At 41.2% G+C, this 22,728-nt stretch overlaps 1 protein-coding gene across 1 annotated transcript in view; it reads left to right on the top strand.

The window, feature by feature from the left end:
- The window catches only part of Ets1 (ETS proto-oncogene 1, transcription factor), a 70,158-nt gene that overhangs the window by 33,118 nt on the left and 14,312 nt on the right, over positions 1-22,728 (top strand). Inside the window, exons 2-6 of the mRNA XM_090319701.1 lie at positions 3,919-4,038; positions 5,817-6,017; positions 9,247-9,324; positions 10,538-10,786; positions 15,711-15,971. Of these exons, the coding sequence (XP_090175827.1) occupies positions 3,919-4,038; positions 5,817-6,017; positions 9,247-9,324; positions 10,538-10,786; positions 15,711-15,971 (909 nt within the window). The remainder of the gene's footprint in view (positions 1-3,918; positions 4,039-5,816; positions 6,018-9,246; positions 9,325-10,537; positions 10,787-15,710; positions 15,972-22,728) is intronic.

Here is a 22,728-nt window from a genome sequence, read left to right as displayed (position 1 = left end):
AGATTCCCTGCTTGTTTAGTGATTTCATTATTATCATGAATTGGACAATTAGCAGAACTGCTGTAATCATAATCAGATAATGTAGAAGTACTTACTGTCCTACTATTTTATGTAATGAGTTTGATATGTTCTATTAATGGCACTTTGGGTTGTGATTATTCATTATCATTTAAGGGTAGTGCCCACACAACTGAAAAATGCAATCCAAGCCAGTTGTTCACTTAAAAATAGGAGAGTAATTTTTTTAAAACCCAAATTCAACATTTTATAAATGAGAACATGAAACGGATTTTTTTTTCCCCTGTAATCCTAGCTACTCAGGAGGCTGAGCTCTGAGGAACTCCGCCTGAAGTCAGACAGAACAAACAGATTCTAGAGACTCTTATCTCCAGTTGATCAGTAAAAAGGCAGGAGAGGTGTGTCTCTAGTGGTAAGCATAGAGTAGAAAAAGCAAAGCAAGAACACAAGACCCCAAGTTCAAACCCAAAAGAAAGAAAGAAAAAAAATGGGTGCTTAGCTTTTGACTTTCCTTATTGTGTCCTTTGACTCCCAGGGCAATGATATGTCTCAAATGTGTGGAAATGCTTTCCATCATCTGGGTTGTGAGCTCTCTCTCTTGGGCTTCAGCCATCAAATCTTCCACAATGAGATGGAAGCACCCAGCAATCACCTATGGGCCTCTATGGAGCTGTAGCTGCCTGTAGATGGGCTAGACTATTGGAAATGGCACTGTGGTGCATAGGAAAAAGTAATCCCAGCTGTTTCCCTCTGAGAGAACAAGCCGGAAGTGCTGGCTTCCCCAGTGGGAAGTAGAAACTTGTTTGGAGAAGAATCTGTTCCACACTCCTGACAAGACCAGCCTAACTGAGTATGAGGAGAGAGAGGAAGCAGACTGAGGCTTTCAGCCATCATCCTTAGCCTTCACCTGAAACTGGCATCCTATTGCCTATGTTTTCATGTTTAGGTCTCCCAGACGGTTCTCATTCTTCAATTTCAGTTTTCAACAGGACTACTGCCTCTTCATTAGGCCTGGTTCACATTTTTCCACGTGTTGCTCTGGCCAATTTCCGCCACCAGTTAAGTCCTTTCATCAAGTTCATAAATCTAATGAAGGGGAATCACACACACACACACACACACACACACACACACACACACACTGAACAAAATCTACACAGCTCAAGTGCATCAGTTTATGTTGGATGGGAATGATAGGATTCAGATTTTGAAAAACTTAATTGACAAAATATTTGTTGATTGACTTGTGCTAGGTGCTGGGGATGCTGCAATTTCCCCTTCTCAGAACCAACACTCCCTAGTGAACAAAAAGGAAAATTGACTTCTACTTTACAGAGGAGACATTTCTGGACCTGCCATTTAGCTGTTCTTGGACTGGTAGAATGGGGACAAACTGGAAGCATAATGTGTTTCATAAGTGACTCATTTGATGATTATTCCATTGTTTTGAAGAACTGGATATTATGTAATCAACACCCCCCCCTCATTTTTTTTTTAAATCCCTTACAATCTGGGATTTTCCATTATTTTGTCAACCTTCCTGGAGTCATGATCCTTTTTCCATCAGATTTCTTTTGGCCATGTCCTGGGGGGCAATCCAAATTTACTACTTACTGGTGCTTCAGATGCCCTATGACCAGGCAGGGCTCAGGACAGAAGCTACAGTGAGCCCTTCTGTTCTTCCTGGGCGGGAGCTGGGGGATTATGGGCCTTTTCTTGACAGCATGGCTGGAAGCAAGCAGGAGGGAAGGCACAGACTGCCCTTCTTTTGTGCCAGCTCACTTCCATCCATTTTGACATGCGGGGGCAATATTTTTGCTGCTTTTATTAATTTATTTTTAAGATAGTTTTATTTTCTTGAGGTAGTTGTACAGAGGAGTTGTCATTCAACAGAGCTGTTGATGAATACACTGCCTCTTGGTCAGTGCCCTTTTACCATTCTCCCCCACCCATCCCATCCCACCCCTTCTTTCACTTTTCTTAATTTTACTCTGTGGGTTGAACTTTTTATGTTGAAGCCCAACAAAATGACTATGAGGAAATGGATACTTGAGAGGGGGTGGGTGGGTCAACAGGAGAGGGGGTAGAAGAATGAATGTGGCAAATGAGTATAATGCAGGCAATAATTTTGTATATGCCACAGAACTGAGTAAAATAAGGGAAAGGGTGGGTGGAAAGATGTTGAAGTTATCACACAGATCAAGATTCATTGTGAACATACATTGCTTTGTGAATGGCTGAATTAACTGATGTAAAATAGAATCCTTTATTTTTTTTGAAGTCATCAATTGTCATCTATTTTTTCCTTCTGTGTTTCCATAACATTTCAACCAATATGATGTACATTGAAGGTTTTTTTTTTAACTAGCAAAAGTTTAAGAATGGCTACTGGCAGAACTTCTGTAGTAGTCTGGCCTGTACTCAACCATTTCCTAAGTCACTTTCAACACCCAATACACAGAAGAGTCAGGCTTCTAATATTCACAGCAGCAAAGTGCATCACTGCCAGAAGTTTTCATGAAGTGATGAGCTCTTTGAGAGAGATTGACTCTGATGTGAATTCCAAAGATGTCTGAATTCAGCCACAGGCACCTTCCTATATTGTGACCATAGTCTTCAAGTTCAAGGAGGGCTGGACACAAAAAAATACAAGGATCGTCCAGCTAATGATGACATATTGGCTGGTTGACATTCTTTTGAGGCCTTATTCTTTACTGCCTACTTGTCAACAAATGAATCAAGTTGCATGGAGTTTTACCTCCTGCATGTGTGTCAAGCTTGCCTGTTTATCAGTATTTTGACTTTATGAGTCAAAAGCACCAGTTTCTTAAGAGTTCTTCTGCTTATACATCTCTTAATCTGCTCTTTACAGAACATTTCCTAAACTGCTCTATAAAACATACCATGATTGGGCCGTTCCTTTACATTCAACTCTCAATGACTTTCTGTTTTATTTAGAATAAAATGATAAAATCACAAATATATCCCCTTTGATATGTCTCTAATGACTCCCTCCCTGCATTACATTGCACTGCTTTTTATTTAGTCTGTTCTCTTTGTCTAAGATTGTGGTCTCCTAACTTTAGTGCCTATCGGGATCACCTTTGTTCTGTTCTAAAATCCAGATTTCTGGACTGAAATCACATGACCATTAATTGAGTTGGTCAGGAATTGGATCATTTCTAGGTGATGTCAAGGTAGCTTTTCTGGGTGCCATATTTGGGGACCACTGGTTTAGAATGTTCTTTCCTTCTTATGCTCTGTGTAGACTGGATACCTCTCTTCCTTAAGAGAGGCTTTTCTTGGTTCCTCCAGAGGCATAGGAATATCTGTTCATATATCCATGCACATCTTGTACTTCTCCTATGAAGCTTTTGTTGACATTGTATTTGAGCCTATATCAATAGGCTTTTCGAGTGACAAAATTTCTGGAAAAAAATCAGGTATTTAGAGGCCATTTTGGTCTTATTTGTTTCTTTCACTGATTCTTTGCACATAAAGATTATTTTTCAAAGGAAACTGAACTAAAAATATGTCCTTCCTTCCTTCCTTCCTTCCTTCCTTCCTTCCTTCCTTCCTTCCTTCCTTCCCTTCTTCCTCTTCCTCCTCCTCCTCCTCCTCATCTTCTTCTTCTCCTCCTCCTCCTCCTCCTCCTCCTTCTCCTCCTCCTCCTCCTTCTCCTCCTCCTCCTTCTCCTTCTCCTTCTCCTTCTTCCCCCTCTTTCTCCTTCTTCCTTCTTCCTATAGATTGTCTTGAAATTTTAAATTTTATCTGCTCTGATGAGAATGTGCTTGCTAATTTTTCAGTTGCCATCTTCAGTCTATCCATATCTTAAGTTTTACAAGCAGTTAATTACCACTTAATTTCAGTTATTCATATACTTCTTTTTTCCCTTTACAGACATGGAATGCGCAGATGTTCCACTATTAACTCCCAGCAGCAAAGAGATGATGTCTCAAGCATTAAAAGCTACATTCAGTGGTTTCACAAAAGAGCAGCAGCGACTGGGAATCCCCAAAGGTATGTTGTTATAGTTGGGAAAAAAAGACACTGAACACAATTCTTCAAGCAGGCTCCTTTGCAGACCTGGAGTAAGGCAGATGTTAGACTAACCACATGTAAATCACCAACCATGGGTTGTTACAGATGTCAGTCAGAATGGATTAGTAGACTACTGGTCCACCATCTTCTAGGATTGTCACTGCCATCTTGCTTTTAGGACAATAGTTTCTAAGCTTGTTTACATATTTAGATCCCTTCAGCCATACCAATTAAATCTTAACCTTTGGTGGCATCTGTACTATTCTTTTTGTGTGTATGCTGATACTAGAACTTGAACTCAGGGCCTGGGTGCTGTCTCTTAGCTATTTCTCTCAAGGCTAACACTACTCCTTGAGTCACAGCTCTACTTCCAGCTTTTTGGTAGTTAATTGAAGATAAGATTATCATGGACTTTGCTGCTTGGGCTGGCTTTGAATTGCAATCCTGAGGTCTCAGTCTCCTGAGTAAATAGTATTCTAGTGGTGAGCCATTGACACCAGTACATCTGTATTTTTTTAGACTTCTCAAATGCTTACAAGCTGTAGAAAAAAATTGGGAAACTTTGTTTTGGGGTCCCTCTGGTCTACTATAGGATGTACTCAGTGAACTATATTTCTTGGAATTTACTAATTGGTCTTTTTTGGGTACAGATGTGTTTGTTCTTTCTGTTTTGTTACATGAAAGCATTTACTGAAAGATGGAAGGGGTCTGAATTTGTCAGAAAGGAGACGTAGGTGGAAGATTTCACTAAGAACATTTAATGGACAGTGGAGAGCAGGGAAAATGTAAGACTACCTTTAAATCAGGCCTCTTTTACTGCTAGAGGAGCAGATTCCAACCTAGTCAAATCTAAGCTTTAGGTAGATTCTGTGAATATTGAATATATTTCATGAATGTATCCATATACCTTACCCATGCCTCCACATTTACTGCAATCTTTGGTAAACAGCAATACTAAACATCCTTGGAAAATCACAAGGCATAATAAAGTGACTTCGAACCACTGGATTTTCTAGCATCTCAGTCTGCTGGGTTTACATAACTATTCTTGGCACATTGGTGATATTTCTGGCACTGAAAGCTGTTGTCATTTGAGCTTTTAAGTGTCAGTTGTGGGTGTGGTGTGCAGAAACTCAGGTCACACGTGAAGATTATATGTTGTATGTGCTACAATGCTTCTCAAAGCAGGGCCTCTTAGATGAAAAAGGCTTGTAGAATATTTAGTATGATACAGGCACCTAATAATGTCATTATCTGGTACCATTCGAATGACTTATCATTGCTAATTACTACAGTTATTACTGCACACAATTGGCTAAGATAAAAATAATTGGGACTAATGTTCCCTAAGCATACCTAAGGGTTGAGAGCTGAGAGAGGCATGTGCAGTCTGTAGAAATCATTGTTTTGTTATTACTGCTATTAAGCTATCTTCCCTTATCTAAGGCTTTTAAGAATGTCTAATGGACATAAGGCAAAGAGACAGGAGGTTCATGGAAATGTTTGTCTAAATGGAGGGCAGGGACTATTCTTACGTTGCGTTTTGGCAGATTCTAGTTGCGTTTTGGCAGATTCTTGCTCCTCCGTGATGTCAAAATAGAAAAGGTGGGGTGCCGAGAGTGAAGAACCTACATCAGTAGTCTCAGGCTGCTGCTCTCCAGTTCTGTGGTGCTGGTAGGGTCTTCAGTGACATTCAGGTCTTCTGTGTTTTCTTCTGAGTCTGATGCTCAGCCCCTTTGTTTGGTGTCTGTCCTTAGATCCCCGGCAGTGGACTGAAACCCACGTTCGAGATTGGGTGATGTGGGCTGTGAATGAGTTCAGCCTGAAGGGTGTGGATTTCCAGAAGTTCTGTATGAGCGGAGCTGCCTTATGTGGCCTGGGTAAAGACTGCTTCCTGGAGCTGGCTCCAGACTTTGTTGGTGACATCTTATGGGAACATCTAGAGATTCTTCAGAAAGGTAAAAGTGTGAAAATGCTGGGGAAGAGGAGGAAGGGAAGGGAAGGGAAGGGAAGGGAAGGGAAGGGAAGGGAAGGGAAGGAGGGAAGGGTTGGTGTTGCTGTCAGGTTGGAAGGGGTACCGATCAGTGGGTGGGTGGGGGAGGGGGAGAGAGGGCTTCATCATTGATGGTTGGTGGGGATATGGGTAGCATAATGCTTGGCAAGCAATGATGTTCCGTGTCTTTTGGCCTCCCTTTTCTTCTTTGTAATAGGGTTTCAGTTTTTTGTGTTTTTTTAGTTTTTAGCACGGTTGATTATACTCTTGTAGTTTCTTGTGATCTAACCTGAGTTCTTGCATCTGTGCATTTATTCGATTGTCCCCTGTTCCATATCACCCCTGGCAATAGGATAGACACTCCCTTGACCTATGGCCACGAACTATCTGGCTATAGGCAGGGAGAAGCTTAGCAACTCAGAGCTTATTAATATGTGAGACTTCTCTGCCCACTAAACTGGACGGGAGGTACTGCAGCGCAGAATCTCTTTTCCATCTGGAGCGGAAACTGAGGTCACACAAGGACGTGGTGTTGCAACCTTGTAATGACAAGGCCTTCCCTACCGGCCTGCTCCAACCTTTTTGGACCAAGTGACTCACGTCCCACAGTCCTGCCTGAGTATAGAAACAGCAGCAGGCGGTACACTTGGGTGTTTTGGCGCTTATTTTTCTACATTTCTTCTTAAAATAAATTTCAGTTACCAGCAGTCAGCAGTTGCCCTGCAGCTGACTGTAAGCCTAGAAGCCCTCTGCCCTCGGTAACCCGGGCCCACCCTTTTCCTGTGGTCAGCTTCTCCAGGCCTGGCTCAGACAGGGGAGGTGAGGGGGTGAGGGGGAGGGTGGGGAAGGGAGATGGGCAGAAAGCTCAGGATTAGCACTTGGATTCCATACAATAACCTTCCTCAGTTGAAGAATATTGTCTACACTGTGGTGCTCCAAGACAGACTGATCTTTGATTCCTCTGGCCACAGCAGGGGCTGCCTTTCTCAATGACAGTGAAAACTAAATGAACACAGTGATGAACTAGGTGAATCTTCCTGGGACTGGCAGGCGGCTCAGGCCTCCCCAGTCTATGGGCGTGTTCCCGGTGTAACTGCACCCGCATCATCCACTCCTAGGTGTTGACACGAGTGGCTTGTGTACAGAGGAAAAGCTATGGCAGGCTCGTCATGGGTCTCATCTATCTGCTGACTTCTAAACATACTAGCTGATTGCACCAGACCATGCAACCTAGACATATTCTACCACTATAATATTTCCCTCTGTTGGGCACCACACAGTTACCCTGCGATATCTGAGTGCTTTACAATACATTTGCTCTTCGGATTCTCAAAATAGCCCTGTGAGGGAAGGGGGTCACATTGTTTCAAAAGAAAAGAATTCTTTACCTGACTTAGGTCACTGTAAGACTTCTGTATACATCACCTTTATACTAACAATTTTAAAAAGATGCAAAAAAAAAAAAAGAAATCCTGTGAAATAGGCAGGGCAAGGAGTACTTGTTTGTAAAATGAGGCTTGGTTTAGCTGATTTTTCTTAGTTATCGTCATTTATTTCCTTGAATTTCTTTGTCATTTAATGTCTCTTTCTTAATATCCTTCCTGCCCTGTATTATATTCTGGTGATATTGTGGGAGTTTTTGACTCTAAAACACGTCCAACTTACTTTCCACAAAGAAAACAGTAGAAGGGAGTTTAAGTGAATTATAATGTAAGGGAGTATGTTTGCTCACAAAAGTAAGACCACCCTTCTCAGTGTTCACCCATGAAAGGAAGTAAAATCCGTACCTGTTCAGATTCACATACTTGAAGAGAGGGAGCAAGATATTTGCACCAAGGGCACAGCCTCTGTTCAGTAATTAATCCAAAACAATACTGCACCCAAAGAACATAGCTGTTTTGGGTGGGGTTGAAGGCTAAAGGTACAGGGGATGTTATAATCTGATAAGCTGCTAAAGCAAAGTTTAATCATTTTATCTCAACCCAGAACTATTTTTCTTTTTCTTTTTGTTTTGTTTTGTGCAGGTATAAACTTGTCTTCCCATCAACCCTTGCTCTGAGCAAGCTATCAAATACCTGAGGAAAGCCCCAAACCAACATACTTGCTTTCTATCTGTTTTTCTTTTCTTTTTCTTCTTCTTCTTCTTCTTTTTTTTTTTACAGTGAAATGGAGTCAGTTTATATGACTCAGAGGCTATCCCATATGCTGGATTCCAGAATAAACACTGGATCCCAAGCTGAGCTCTGTATGGCTCAGGAGAAAACATTTCTTTCTTTCTCTTATTTATTAATTTATTATTATTTTTTTTGGTGCCAGACCTGGGGCTTGAATTCAGGGCCTGGGCACTGTCCTTGGGCTTTCTCAGGGTTAGAGCTTTACCACTGGAGCTACAGTACCACTTCTGGTATGTGGTACCGAGGAATCGAACCCAGGGCTTCATGCATGCTAGGCAAGCACTCTACCACTAGGCCATACTCCTGGTCCAGGGGAAAACAATTCTATCCGAAGTTACCCTTCCATCTCTGTTCCTTTCTGATTCTTAGGGAAAGGCACCTGGGCAGCTTGGTTATGTTGCTGTTTGGGTAAATATGCCCCCAAGGTTTACCAACTGGTGTTACTTTACTAATATCTTGCTTTGTGTCTGGCCCTGAACTTGAATTGTAAAAGCAATTGGGGAAAAGCATAGTGCAAAAATCAGACATCAGTTAGAAGTAGAGGATATGCAAATCTATCTGCCTAAAGATTGGAAAGTATTTCTGAAGTGTTTGGATCAATCACTTTACATGCTGGGTGTTGATTCTTGGTAATCTCCCAAGACCTCATCAAGCCTTTGATCCTAATCTCTAATGTGAATATACCCAGAGAGCAGAAAAAAGCACATCAAATACTAGGCAGAATGTCTTCCCCCATCTCCCTCCCCCTCCTGCCCCTGCCCTTAGCAATTACTCATGGATTCACTTTCCAAGATATTGCATCCCATTTTGTAGCTACTGAAACAGTCAACTTGGCTATATTTGTGATCTCATTCAGAGACAAGGCCCCAGTCAGGAGCAACTCAGACACCGAATTTGCAGATTTCTTAGAGAAAAAAAGGGTTGAGATCATTGGGGCCCATGATTCCAAGATCCTTCCAGGCCAAGTATTCCTTGTGTGTTCATACTGACTTCAGTTCATTTGCTACTGTCTCTTTACAGAGGATGTGAAACCTTACCAAGTTAATGGAGTCAACCCTACTTATCCAGAATCTCGTTATACCTCGGATTACTTCATTAGTAAGTTATATTTTCAAACTTCTCTTGGCTCACTGTAAATCCCCCCCCCCTCCACATTCATCTCAATGGATGGATCTCAGTGTCTTTCATAGTAATTCTATGGAATAACATTTTCTTTACTGGAGGCTCTTCTTTGGGATTTATCTTTATTAATTCTCACCGAGCACACGTGTTCAACTTCTATGCAGGCCTTGTTAACCTGAACATTTCTGCGCCACTCTTGCTTCACTCTGATAAATCTTCAACAGGAAAGTCAGAGGGCTGGAATGCAACTTGACCCCCTAAAACCTTGGATCTTATCTTGATCTTGCATACTATAGCAGCCATCAGAAGGCTGGAGTAGGATTTGATCTGGGCCTCTGTTATTTTTCTTTTACTTTATTAGATATGATAGCATTTCTTCTGAAGTCCTTAAATGTCTTCTATGTAGCTTTACATTTTACTACAAAAAAATCTTACCCCTTTTACAATTAGAGCCTAACTATGCCAATGGATCATGCCTATAATTCTAGCTACGTGGGAAGCTGAGATTTGAGGATGAATCTGAGGCTAGCTCAGGCAGGAAAGTCTGTGAGACTCTTACCTTCAGATAACAACCAAAAAGTCAGAAGTGAAGGAGTGGCTCCAGTAGTGGAGCACTAGCCTTGAGTGAAAAAGCTAAAGGACAGGCCCGCTGCCCTGAATTCAAGCCACAGTATCAGCATACACATGCACAAAAGTAATAAAACCTAACTCCAGTACACTAGAGAGGTGACCATTGGAAGAGATAGTGTAGGGATATTCTTATCTTTGGCTTTGTTTTCAAAAGTAATCCCAAACAGACTTGTTTTCATTTTAGCTTCTTTATTAACATTTTAATTCCAGTAACAACAATACTATTAGCCACTGTCTATCAAGAGTTCATCAGATGTCAGTGATGTTGGCATTTTTTTCCATAAACACTATCATTAGAGCTCTGTCACAATGCTCTGGGAAAGACTGGAATCATCTGTGTTTTTTTTAAGTGAGGAAATTAAGTCAGAAAAGGGAAATAAATATCTTATCAAGGACCATGATAGTGGATCAAAGTAATAGCCAAAGACTAAAGTGTTTTCCCTCTGTCTCTCAGGTAGCCGGCTCATTTCACACTGGTGGGGCTATTGTGGATGGTAAAGAATTGCTTGTTTTAGGTCCAAGTCTCTCCTCTCTACAATGACCACTATTCTTTTTGCAGGCTATGGTATTGAGCATGCTCAGTGTGTTCCTCCTTCGGAATTCTCAGAACCCAGTTTCATCACTGAGTCTTACCAGACACTCCATCCCATTAGCTCAGAGGAACTTCTGTCTCTCAAGTATGAGAATGATTATCCCTCAGTCATTCTCCGGGACCCTCTCCAGACAGACACCTTGCAGACAGACTACTTTGCCATCAAGCAAGAAGTTTTAACCCCGGACAATATGTGTATGGGGAGGACCAGTCGTGGTAGGTCAAATCTCTTCTCTAAAAAATGCTCTTGGGTTTATGAGGATTACATACTTTTACGAGTTCTCTCACATCCTTCCTTTTTTATTTTGCTTACATGTTAGCTCTATGCCATCTTCAGTTTCAACCTTCTCATCCAAGAATATCTAGCTTATAAGACCATGGTGCTTCAGCCATATTCAGCATGTGGAGAGAATTCTAGGCACAGTGTGAAATTTATTCAAGTCTCAAAGTTGGCAGACTTGAACAAATAATCAAATATCTTACTGGGGTAGAATGTTTTACCTGAACAATAAATCTCATTGAATCTGGTCAGTTTTAAAAAGTATACTGGATTTTCTTAGGATTTTGCCTGAGGAGGACAGGACAGAAGAAAAATGGGGGAAATCTAGCATCTGTGTATATCCTGGTAGTCCTCCCAGAATACTCCTGGGTGAGATTGTAGAACCTGGAGTGACCGCTGGAGTGACCCCAGCTGCTCAGTCTGGGACCTTAGTCTCCTGTGATGACTTTGGTTTGGGAAGATACTGGATGGTTAACCAATGATTTATTTGGGATCATTAGTCAACAGTGTGGTGAAGGTGTGTATTTAGGTAAAAGACCAGGGAAAGAGGTGGCCAGAACCTTTCAAAAGCAGATACTCCTGTTGACATAGCTATTACAAAAACGATAAAACATTCATTGGCAGTGAAGTAAATGTTTCAAAATAGAGCTGGCTGACATAAAACAAAACAAAACAAAAGGTAAAATAAGATCTAGCATCGTCTACCTCATAGTGTGTTCTGACCATCTTGTTTCTGAGAAAAGTGTAGTTCATTATAAGGAATGGCTTGTTTATCTGGGAAGAGCTAGCTAATTTCTGGAAAGGTAAACATTATGACTTTTCTCATGGATAAATGGGAAAGAATCATAAATAGGAAGAAGAACAAGGAGAAACCTGAGACAAGTTTTCCTTTAGTCATTTGGGCCCCCTCAGTTTGCTGTTTCTGCTTGGTAGCTGACTGTCTCATATCCATTTTGTGCCCATTTATTTTGCAGAAAGCCAAAGATGCTTTTGCTTGAGTGAATCATCTTCTTACAGTATTCAGGCTTATGTTTTCTCCCAGCATGCTTTGCACAGGGATATATACCACCAGGCCCTGCACAGGGAAAGTCCCTGAAAATCACAACCCATAATGGCCCTTCTTAGGGCCCCAGGGAATTTGTTTCAGTCCAAAGGGGATGGGCGGGACCAGATTTACCTTCCTCTTTCTGTCTTTTATTTTTGGATACATGTCTATTTAAATACATGCACCCAAGTAGTAAGTATGAGTGTTTCTTCTCAAGCAGGTCAAGGTATCAGAGGAACTTTCTGGTCAGGCTTTCTCTGCATATATGTATTGAGATTGAGTTGTGGGTTTGGGGTTCAGTTCTTGTTGTACATTAGGTAGATCTATTGTCACATTGTTTTAAAATAACTTCCAGTATCACATTTATACAATTGCCTCTTTTCCTTCTTTGCTCTGGCTTGTTGGTTTGGGTCCCCACTCCCCAATGCTTTCAAAACCAAATTAATGATTATTAACCCCCAAGTGATCTTTACTATGGGACATAAAGTATTCTTCCCTGAATCTACTTTCCTACCCTTCAAGCTTCAGGCCACCAAAACTTTTAAGGAAGAATACTTTATGCAAGTTGGAAGCGCTAGAAACAAGACTGATACCAAGGTGGATTGAATTGGAGAGGGTATGATTGGGTCTAGACTGAAAGCATTACTGTTAGCTACCTGTTAATGATCATGTATTCCTATACTTCATTGTAATAAACAAAGTGCTTCTATGTCCCTCTTGGACTCCAAGGTCTGTCTTGGTGTTATTCTTTTCCTTGGGTTACTGTGGGCCAACCAGTCTACTGTTCTGAGTGCTCTGAGATCTGTTTGGTGGAATCTGATAGCTTTAGAAGAATCTTGCCCAGGCGTTTCTTAGAAAAGCTGCTCAGTGGACATCTTGTAGGACCCTGGATTCCACGCATGAGCACAGTAGCAGAACTGAGTGTCTAATGGATTTAACCCATTGTTGGAGAAAATACCCACATGTGGAGGTCTCTAGCTTTGGGATTGTAAAATGGAGCTAAAATGAAAGCTGCCTCTCTACTATAAACTGCACTTCTCATCCAGTTGTGTTTGCTGATGTTTGAAAGATTGCCAGAGAAAGGGTCTGGCTAGCTGAAATTGCTTGATTATTGGGACTCCTTTACTCTACAACTGTCTTGTTTGGGGAAATTCAGATCTGCTCACTTTCAAATATACAAATTGCTGGTAGAAGCAAGCTTAGTGGCACGTGCCTGTAATACTAGCATTTGGGAGACTAAAGCAGAAGAATTGCAGGAGATAGCCTGGGTATGTAGCAAATTTAAGGACAGCCTGGCTTACCTAGTGAGACCTTGAACTAAAAACAAAAATTAAAAAAAAAATCAACAAAGATACAAATCATTTGAGGAGATATAAGCATTGACAGCTCCTACAGATTGACGTGCTGGTAGTATATTCCTCTTTTTTTTTTTTTTTTTTAGACTTTAGTGTGTTTATCTCACAGAGAAATTTAATGACCCTTGACTTCAGTAGCTAGTATAAACAAATACCTTTTTCTAAGATCCCAGGAAAATTTCTGTTCCTCTGAACAAAGACATGACATTCTGCTTGTGGGGTGTTTTCCTGAGTCACTTGATGGGACTTTCTGAAAAGGACAAGTCCTTCATTTTTAATAGCAATAAAAAGGGTGAAGATAGAACACTGTATGTAGGCGGGATCAACCATGCCATGAAGCTCTTTGATTTGCCTTCCAAGGGTTATCTGGAGAAAGGGAGGAATAAGATGAGACAGACAGTGCCACCGTGCCACCTTTCTAGTGTAAGCAGAACAGGACAGACTAGGAGGTGCAGAAAATTTACAGCATCGATGCAAGAAGTACATTTGTCTTAAATATATTTCATCTGGCATTCAAAAAGAAATTTGGGGGAGCAGCATCTTTTCCTATGTTTTTGTTTTTATTTTGGTGCCAGTAATGGAGATTGAATTCAGGGCCTCTTGCTGTTACTTAACTTTTCAAGGTCTGAATCACACCTTCACTTCCTGCTTTAATTTTTTTTTCTTTTAGCTGGTTAATTGGAGATAATTATCTCTCAGAATTTTCTTCCAGGCTGGCTTTGAACTGGGATACTAAGATCTCAGCCTCCTGAGTAGTGAGGATTATAGCCATGAGACACTGGTGCCTGGTATTATGTATTTAATTTTGATTTCATGCCTACTTATGTTTAAAGTTTATGTTTTTAAATAATACCTATTGGTATGTAGGATAGACTACACCTAGTAGTTTACACATACATATTCTGGGATTTAGAATTTATTGGTAGGGCTGTCCTGAACAAACTAATAATTGATTTGTGGGTCTTTCTACATAGACATTTGTCATGTGCTTTTTTCCCCCCATTTACAAGTGTTGAATTGAGATGACCATCTAATCTTCTGTAATTAGCCTTAGGTTGCTTGAAAAGTATCTGATCATAGATTTTAAAACAGATTCTTAGGATCCTTTTTAGCTCTTAGATGCATTTGTCCTCCTCTGAATTTTTTTTTTTTTAATTAGCTTCTGTTTAAAAACTGTTACTTAAAAAGATGTCTTTTGGTAGTGGAAATTTCTCCAAGAGCCATTGTGTAATCATTACAGCTTTGTATAACCTGGTTTGGGAAATTAATGAACTTGCATGATCTTGGGGTCAGTTAAGAATGCCTTAAGCAACTCACACACTGAGGATTTCTGACACTATGAGCCTTAACTATTTCAGCAGTATTTTTGTGCATATATCTATTTGTATTCGAGTGTGAACTCAGAGCCTGGGTGCTGTCCCTTAGCTTTTTCACTTCAGGTTGGTGCTCTACCAGCTGAACCATAGATCCCACTTCCAGCTTTTTGGTTCCTAATTGTCCAGGCTGGCTTCAAACCTCAATCCTTAGATATCAGCCTACTGAGTAGTAAGGATTACAGGTGTGAGCCACAGGCCCCTGGCTTGTTTGCTTTTGTTTTTCCTTCTTTGTTTTTCTGTTTTGAACAGTTGATTCTTTCCCAGTAAAGTATGAATTTCAAGTGCACAATATGCTTTGAGACGATAATAAGGCCTTTGAGTTAAAAAAGAGAGCATTAAAAATATGTATTAGAAAAAAACATGTAATAACTTCCTTTCATATTTGAGAAGGTCTAAAGGAAAAAATACATATTTCATTTGAAATGATACATGGCAGAATGTTAAATACAATGTGTTTGTTCCAAAGTCAAGGAAGCCTAGTGGAACTGTGGTTTCTTCTTATGATCAAAATCTGTCGCTAAATTGACCCTTTTTGAAATCATCTGATTGACTTGGGTTGGGGAAAGAATTCAGTCTGTCCTTGCTCTGATGTGTTCATCAACTCATTGGGTTTAATACATTAAGCCAGAAATCCATAACAGGTGTGATTTTCAGTTATTAAGTTTTGGATTTTACTGTAAAGGTGATGTACAGAGAGGGGTTACCATTTTATAATTCAGGTAATGAGTACATTTCTTTTTGGATAGTATTACCTGTTCCTTCTGGCTTTAGAATTCTTGAGGTCCTAAATACTGCCTTGTCTTGCTGGCAGCTTTGAGCAGCCTTTGAACCTGAGTGCCTATACCAAGAGCTCTGATTCAGGCAGCAGAGTGGCAGTGGGTCTTTCTGATTGCAGCCTAGCCCCTTTCCCCAGAGGAATCTGATGGCCTCTGAAGCTTCTATGTCCCTGGGCCCCTTTCCTTCTTCCTTCCATCCTGCAGATCTGGTTAGCGATCTCTTCCTCCATAAGAGGGTTTTTACAGTTGTTTTTTTCCCCAATCTCTTCTCCCCTGTCCTCTTCCGACCTCTCCTCCTTTATCTCCAGGAAAGCTCGGGGGCCAGGACTCCTTTGAGAGCATAGAGAGCTACGATAGTTGTGACCGCCTAACCCAGTCCTGGAGCAGCCAGTCATCTTTCAACAGCCTGCAGCGCGTTCCGTCCTATGACAGCTTCGACTCCGAAGACTACCCTTCTGCCCTGCCCAACCACAAGCCCAAGGGCACCTTCAAGGACTATGTGCGTGACCGCGCTGACCTCAACAAGGACAAGCCTGTCATTCCTGCTGCTGCCTTGGCTGGCTACACAGGTAGGCATTCTCTCCCCTACCCAAGTGGCCTGTCTTCAGGCATCTGTAGGCTGGGTCACCAGAAATGCTATACCATGCCCCCCAGAGACGAAAGAGCACATTCTTTCTTTTTGGTGGCAGTTGGGAGATATCTCTTACTGGTCTCCAGTCTCTCAAAATACTGTGCTTGTGAATAGCTTTGATTTTTATTTTAACATTTCATTTTTTAAGGGAGGGAAGCAAATAGAAACATTCTGTCCTAAGGGGTCATTTCCAAGCATGGTAGGAAACTTACATTTTTGGATCTTTTCCATATGTGGGGGAAGGGAGCTATGGTGATTTGGAGTTTCTGGAAACTCTTGTCTAGTGGCCTGGCATCCAGGAAATTTTCCTGGCCTGTTCTTGGCAGGTCTTTCCAATTATAAAACCAGAAATGGCCTCTCTCAAAAGTGTGATGGAATGGCCTCATGCTTGACTGTGGTAAATTAGTTATCGTGAGACTTGCTGTTTGAATGTGAGGAAAGCATCCTAAATAAGTCCAGAGCTATCCTGGCCTTATGTAGGAAATCGTTATTTATTTATTTTTTGATGTTAAAAAAAAGAACAACAAAACTTTGGTGCCATTACTGGAGCTTGAACTCAGGATCTTGTACTCTTACTAGGCTAAGTTAGCTCAAGGTAGGAGCTCAACCATTTGAGCCATACATCCATTTCCATATTTTGTTGTTGTTGTTGTTGGGTAATTGGAGATAGAAAGTCTCATGTACTTTTCTGCCCCAGGCTGGCTTTGAACCATGATCTTCATATCTGAGTAACTTGGATTACAGGTGTGAACTACCAGCACCGGGCCTCATTTTAGGTTTATAATTAATTTGATTGCAGAGGAAAACTAGAATTGGAGTAGTAGTGAGTGAAGAAAGATCTCAGGGAATGGAAAATGCCCACTGAAAGCAGATGAAGAATCTGGTAATAGAACATAACAGCATTTGTGAGTCTCTAAGAATTATCTAAAGAGTATTAGCTAACATGTTAAACATCAGACCCTTTCTGTAAGATTGCAAAGGGTGCTAGGTGTGAGGCTCGTTTCAAGCTGAGAGGTCTGGGCCTCCACACTCGCTTAATATCCTCCACCCTGTCTGTGTGTGAAAGAGACAAACAACAAAATCTGGGTTTTGTTGGCCTATCTTTCTGGTCTTAGGAGTGTACTAGGTTTTAGTGTGCCCAGGGAAACCTCAGGATTTTATTTCCTCAAGGAAACCAACTGACTTTGAAAACAAAACTCAGACATTTAGGGAAAAAAATGACTCCCTGTTCAAAGATCAAGTGTGTGTCTTTTTAAGTTTCCTTCCTCCAAAGTCCATAGTGCTGTTCATTACATGAGCTGTGCTTAAGAATTATGTCCATGTTTTGAGGTTGGTACCTTGGGTAGCATCAGAGGTGACGTCTAGACATTGACCGTGAAAGGAGCTCATAGTTCTGTGATTCTTTCTCAAACGTGCCATGCTCTTCTCCGGAATGTGATCCATAGGTGGGAATTTTCTGTATTTTAAGGGAGGCTTTTCTCATCTCTGAGAAAGTGTATTGGGAAGTTCATAGCCATTTTCATTAAAGACATCCGAGAAGAGAAGACATATATGAAGAGCATTTTTGGATGCTCAAGGGGGCCAGGCCCTGTAGTCAGGACTAAGACTCTAATTGAATTTCGCCTGGAGAGAGTCGGGAGCGAAGAGGGGTATTTAATTGGGAAGAAAAAGCCTGAGCTCTTAAATGATTGACAGCATCCTAAATAGATAGTTATTCCTTCCTTCCTTCCTTCCTTCCTTCCTTCCTTCCTTCCTTCCTTCCTTCCTTCCTTCCTTCCTTCCTTCCTTCCTCTTTCCCTCCCTTCCTTCCTCCCTCCCTCCCTCCCTTCTCTTCTCCCTTTCCTTCCTTCTTCTCCCTCTCCTTCCTTCCTTCCTTCCTTCCTTCCTTCCTTCCTTCCTTCCTTCCTTCCATGTCTCCTGGGATAAGAGATTAAAACAGTGAGTAGAAAAGAAGGGAGTATGATCTTCACTTACATGGCTTAATGAAATAGCCTTATGGTTATTAAAATAAACACTGAAAACCATCTCATTCTCCATCTCTCTTTTTTTTGTGATTAGGGCTTTAACTTTTCAAGTTCAAGGGGTGGTGAGAACCACAGTGCAGAAAACAGAAGTCCTTTCTGTTCCCTCCCAGCTCTAACACACTGGATGAGTTTAGGCAAATTTATCTAGTACCCTTTTCTACTTTTAGTGAAGTAGAAGTGTTCATCCTTATCTTGACAGTAAGAGATATTTGAAAACTTAATTGAACCAAATCACTTCATCAAACACATGAATGATAGACATTTTGTTAGACATAAGGAGAAAAAAAAGTCCCCCAACAAATTGATTATTTAAGTAAATGAATACAGAGCAAATATAGAGAAGAAGATAGCCCTTGACTGCCTTACTGAGTTTGTTTCACATGATCTTGGGCTGGAACTAGAACGATTCATTGCTTGTGTTCTAGATGAGGATTGGGATTTGTAGGAGTAGCCCCCATTTTGATGAATTTTTCCATGTAATCTATCTCTGATGAACCTTCCCGGACTTCTAAACCTGCTTCCATGATCCTGTACCCTCATGGCTCCTTCTCTTTGCAAACATGGGAATAGAGTGGGTATAGAATTCAACCATCCTAGCCAGGCGCGGTGGCACATGCCTATAATCCTAGTTACTTAGGAGGCTGAAATCTGAGGATCAAGGTTCAAAGCCAGCCCTGGCACAAAAGGACCTGAGACTCTTTTCTCCAATTAACCTCTAGAAAAATGGTAAGTAGGGCTTGGTTCACAGGTAGGGCGGTAGCTTTGAGCAGAAGAGCTCAGGGACAGTGCCCAGGCCTAGTTCAATTCCCATGACCCACCAATAAATAAATAAAGGAAGGAATAAAGGAAGAAAGAAAGAATTCACCCATTCTTCCTCCCTCCACCAGGCTGTGTGTGTACGTGTGTGTGTGAAGCATGTGTGCGTGGGTGAGTGCAAATGAGCGCTGGGTATTACACAGACACATTAAGATGAGTTGAAATGATACAAGTGTTGGAAATATTTCTTAATTTAAAAAGTTATATCTTTCTAGGCACCAGTATCTCACACCTGTAATCCTAGCTACTCAGGAGGCTGAGATCTGAGAATTGTAGTTCAAAGCCAGCCTGGGCAGTCTGCGAGACTCTTATAGCCAGAAGTGGAGCTGTTGCTCAAGTGGTAGAGTACTAGCCATGAGCAGAAAGCTCCGGGATACCTCCTAGGCCCTGAGTTCGAGCCCCAGTATTGGCACGTGCGCGCGCGCACACACACACACACACACACACACACACACACACACACACACACACGAGTCCTCTCTATTTTCAGTCTCTGGTTTTCCCCTTGTCTGCTCTCTGTTCTCTTAAAATTCTGTTGCTGCAGAATATGTGTGGCCTCATAGAGAGAAGCACCCATCATTTTTATGACCTGAACATTTATCTTGTCTAGAGTCTCAGCACAAGCGTGTTCTTTCTGCCTTTACTCTAGTAGCCCAGTTTTCTGCCCCATAGCACCTAAGAAAGACATGCATTTTATTTCCTTCTCTGTAGGATGTCTTAGTTACTCTACTCTTAAGTGTGGAAATCAGCTAGAAACTGAATTTTCACATTCTCTTGCACAGTTACATTCTTCCTCCAGAGATAAGAAAATTGCATCAACCTTCACTGGGCTTCCATGGCAACTTGTTAAATTAGGTCGAGATGTGGGGGCAGATAACATGGCTTGAAAGCCTGCCTCTTAGCTGAGTTAAGAATACATCAAATGCAATGGTGGCTTCCGCCAAAATGTACCTTCTTACCTTACTGTGAACTGTTTACGGTTAATCAAACTGATACCATCAGAAAGCTCCATTTTCTCTTGTTCAAAGAATACATTCTGAACCCCCTTCTCATTACAACGTAGTCCGAGAAAGGTAGCCCAAATGTTTTTGGTATATTTTCTCTACTTGAGCAAAAGACTTCACTGATCTTTCTAAAATGTCTCTGGTTTTGTCTCATTTGTTTTTGGTTTTGATCTTGGACTTTTTTCTAGGGATAAAATAATATACTGGATTGCCAAATCATCTTCCTCCTGCCCCATTTTATTGATGGTGAGACTGAGGCATGCAGAACACGATTTACTCAGAGCCATGAAATTGCATCCTACATAACCAAGGCATTGATTCTTAAGTGTCACATGGCTGACCTGAATGCACGGTCTACCAATTTTAGGAATGAGAATACAGCTTGGATATCTAATTGTCATTGCTTCCAAGAGGTTTAGGAACTTGCCAGCCTCCTGTCACTAATTAACACTGTATTTATGTAAACTCTGTAGGAGGGATTCAGTCCAGAGTTTCTGGTCTGTGAATCATCTTTATTGAACTTCGTACTAGATTTTCAGACATAGCCACAGATAAAAGTCTATTCCTGTCATTGCTGCAGTTAGGGTGTGGGTGTGGTGGAAATAATCTTGTTCATGTCCAGTGGGGTCTACCTCCCCTAGGAGTTGCAATTATGAGTGAAGTGCTTTCCTTCTTTGCCCGAAGCCCGCCAGATGTTAAGTCCAAGCAACTCATGAACTGACATGATGTTCCATTGTGTTTTGCAGTGTGTAGATTTGACACTAGTGTATAGATTTGGGACTGTCTAGAATTCAGCTAATAAATAGTGTGTGTTTGTGTGTGTGTGTCTGAGAGAGAGAGAGAGAGAGAGAGAGAGAGAGAGAGAGAGAGAGAGAGAGAGACTTAATATACACACACTCTTATAGAAAACAATAGCTCATCCTTACCCTATAACTTCTTTCAAATTATTTCTGGTCTTAGTAAATTCTCTTCTTGGCCTTCCAGAGATGGCAAGAGAGCCTGTTTATAATAATAATAATAATAATAATAACAATAACAACAACAATAACAAAGCCCCTCATAGACCATTTCGTTGGGATTTGTTTTACAGTTGAGTTTTTCTTTCTTTCTTTTTTTTTTGTTTTAATTTTATGCCAGTCCTGTGGCTTGAACTCAGGGCCTGGGCACTGTTCCTGAGCTATTTTGTTCAAGCTAGTGTTTTACCACTCAAGCCACAGGTCAACAAGCCACAGCTTTTTGGTAGTTAATTGGAGATAAGAGTCTCATGGACTTTTCTGCCTCAGCTGACTTTGAACTACCATTCTCAAGTCTCAGCCTCTATAGCAGCTAGAATCACAGGCATCTAAAAACAGCTGAAGTGTAGACTCATCTAACGTTACTCCTGAAAATTTTTTGTAAGAATAAGTTTACTTCAAGAGGAAGTGCTTTAAGCTCTTCATTTCAGAATCGAGCCTGGGATCTTGTAGCAATACCTATAGACATAGTTTGCTGAAGGAAACAAGTTGCAAAATAGTCTCTGTGTACCACAGGGGCAGTGAATGACTGAGGAAACTTTTAGTCTGAGACTAAGCTACAGATAAGCAAAAAGAGTGTGAAGTTTTTTTTTTTAATACCCTAAGCACTAATGAGTTTGTTATTAGGAACAGTATAGACAGTCTTATTTTCTTCCTCCTCCTCTTCATGCTCTTTCTCCCCTTCCTCCTCCTCCTCTTCTTCCTCTTCCTTTGCCTTCTTCTTCCCTAGGGCTTGATTTCAGTCTCTGAACTTCTTTACTTAAGGATAGTGCTCTACTACTTGAGCTACGGCTACCCTTCCAGCTTTTTGCTGGTTAATTGGAAATAAGATTCTCATGGACTTTCCTGCTCAGGCTTGCTTCAAATTATGTTCCTCAGATCTCAGCCTCCTTAGTAACCAGGATTATAGTCATGAACCACTAGTGTTCCATATATGTAGAGTTTTTGTTTTGTTTTGTTAATGCATTGCCTGAGCTGGGTGCTGAAATATAAGCCTCTGAATGTCTGTTGGATAAGACAGTTGAGAAATGACTCCAGTTGGGCAGGATGTACTTGTTGACATGATCATTGTTTGTGCTCTGGCCACATGTTCAAAGGCTCAGAGATGTCAGGTGATTTTCCTGAGCATCTTGGGGCCAGGCCAGGGATGGCTGTCAGGATTGCTGTATCACCACAAATCATCTCAGGGATAACTTTGGAACAGTTCTCTTCATGGTCTTCCATTAGTAGTAAAACATGGTTAGAAGATTTGGCTCTCACCTTTTTTTTTTTTTTTGGTCTTAAGTGTCATTAAAAAATATGGAAAGCGGGGCTGGGAGTTTGGCCTAGTGGTAGAGTGCTTGCCTAGCATGCATGAAGACCCGGGTTTGATTCCTTGGTACCATATACATAGAAAAAAGCTGGAAGTGGTGCTGAGGTTGAAGTGGTAGAGTTCTAGCCTTGAGAAAGTCCAAGGACAGTGCTCAGGCCCTGAGCTCAAGCCCAGGACTGGAAAAAAAAATTCAAAAAAAATATGGAAAGCAAAAGTTCTCTATATCTTTGGTGGCTTTTGAAGGCTGCAAGGGCAGTGTCCTCTTAGAGGCTTGGTTGAACTTTGGTAGGAATCTTGACAAGCTGCCTGGGGCTGGAGAGATTCACTCACACATCACAATCTATCTGGGCTTCTGGTGTTGTTTATAACTATCTGAGGATTCCTGGGTGGATTTTGGATATCAAGAAACAAACATATTGACTCTTTGGTTCTGGAACCCCCCTACCCCCATGCTTGACTCCTCTTTTCGTATTAAGTATTCAGTGTTAAGTATTTGGAATCACTGTTGCAGTAAACAAAGGTTCAT

The sequence above is a fragment of the Megascapheus bottae genome, chromosome 27, assembly GCF_031878675.1.
Source record: "Megascapheus bottae isolate mThoBot1 chromosome 27, mThoBot2.hap1, whole genome shotgun sequence".
Taxonomy (NCBI): Eukaryota; Metazoa; Chordata; class Mammalia; order Rodentia; family Geomyidae; genus Megascapheus; species Megascapheus bottae.
Note: the sequence above shows the minus strand (reverse complement) of the source record. Positions and strands in the feature narration are given on the sequence as shown.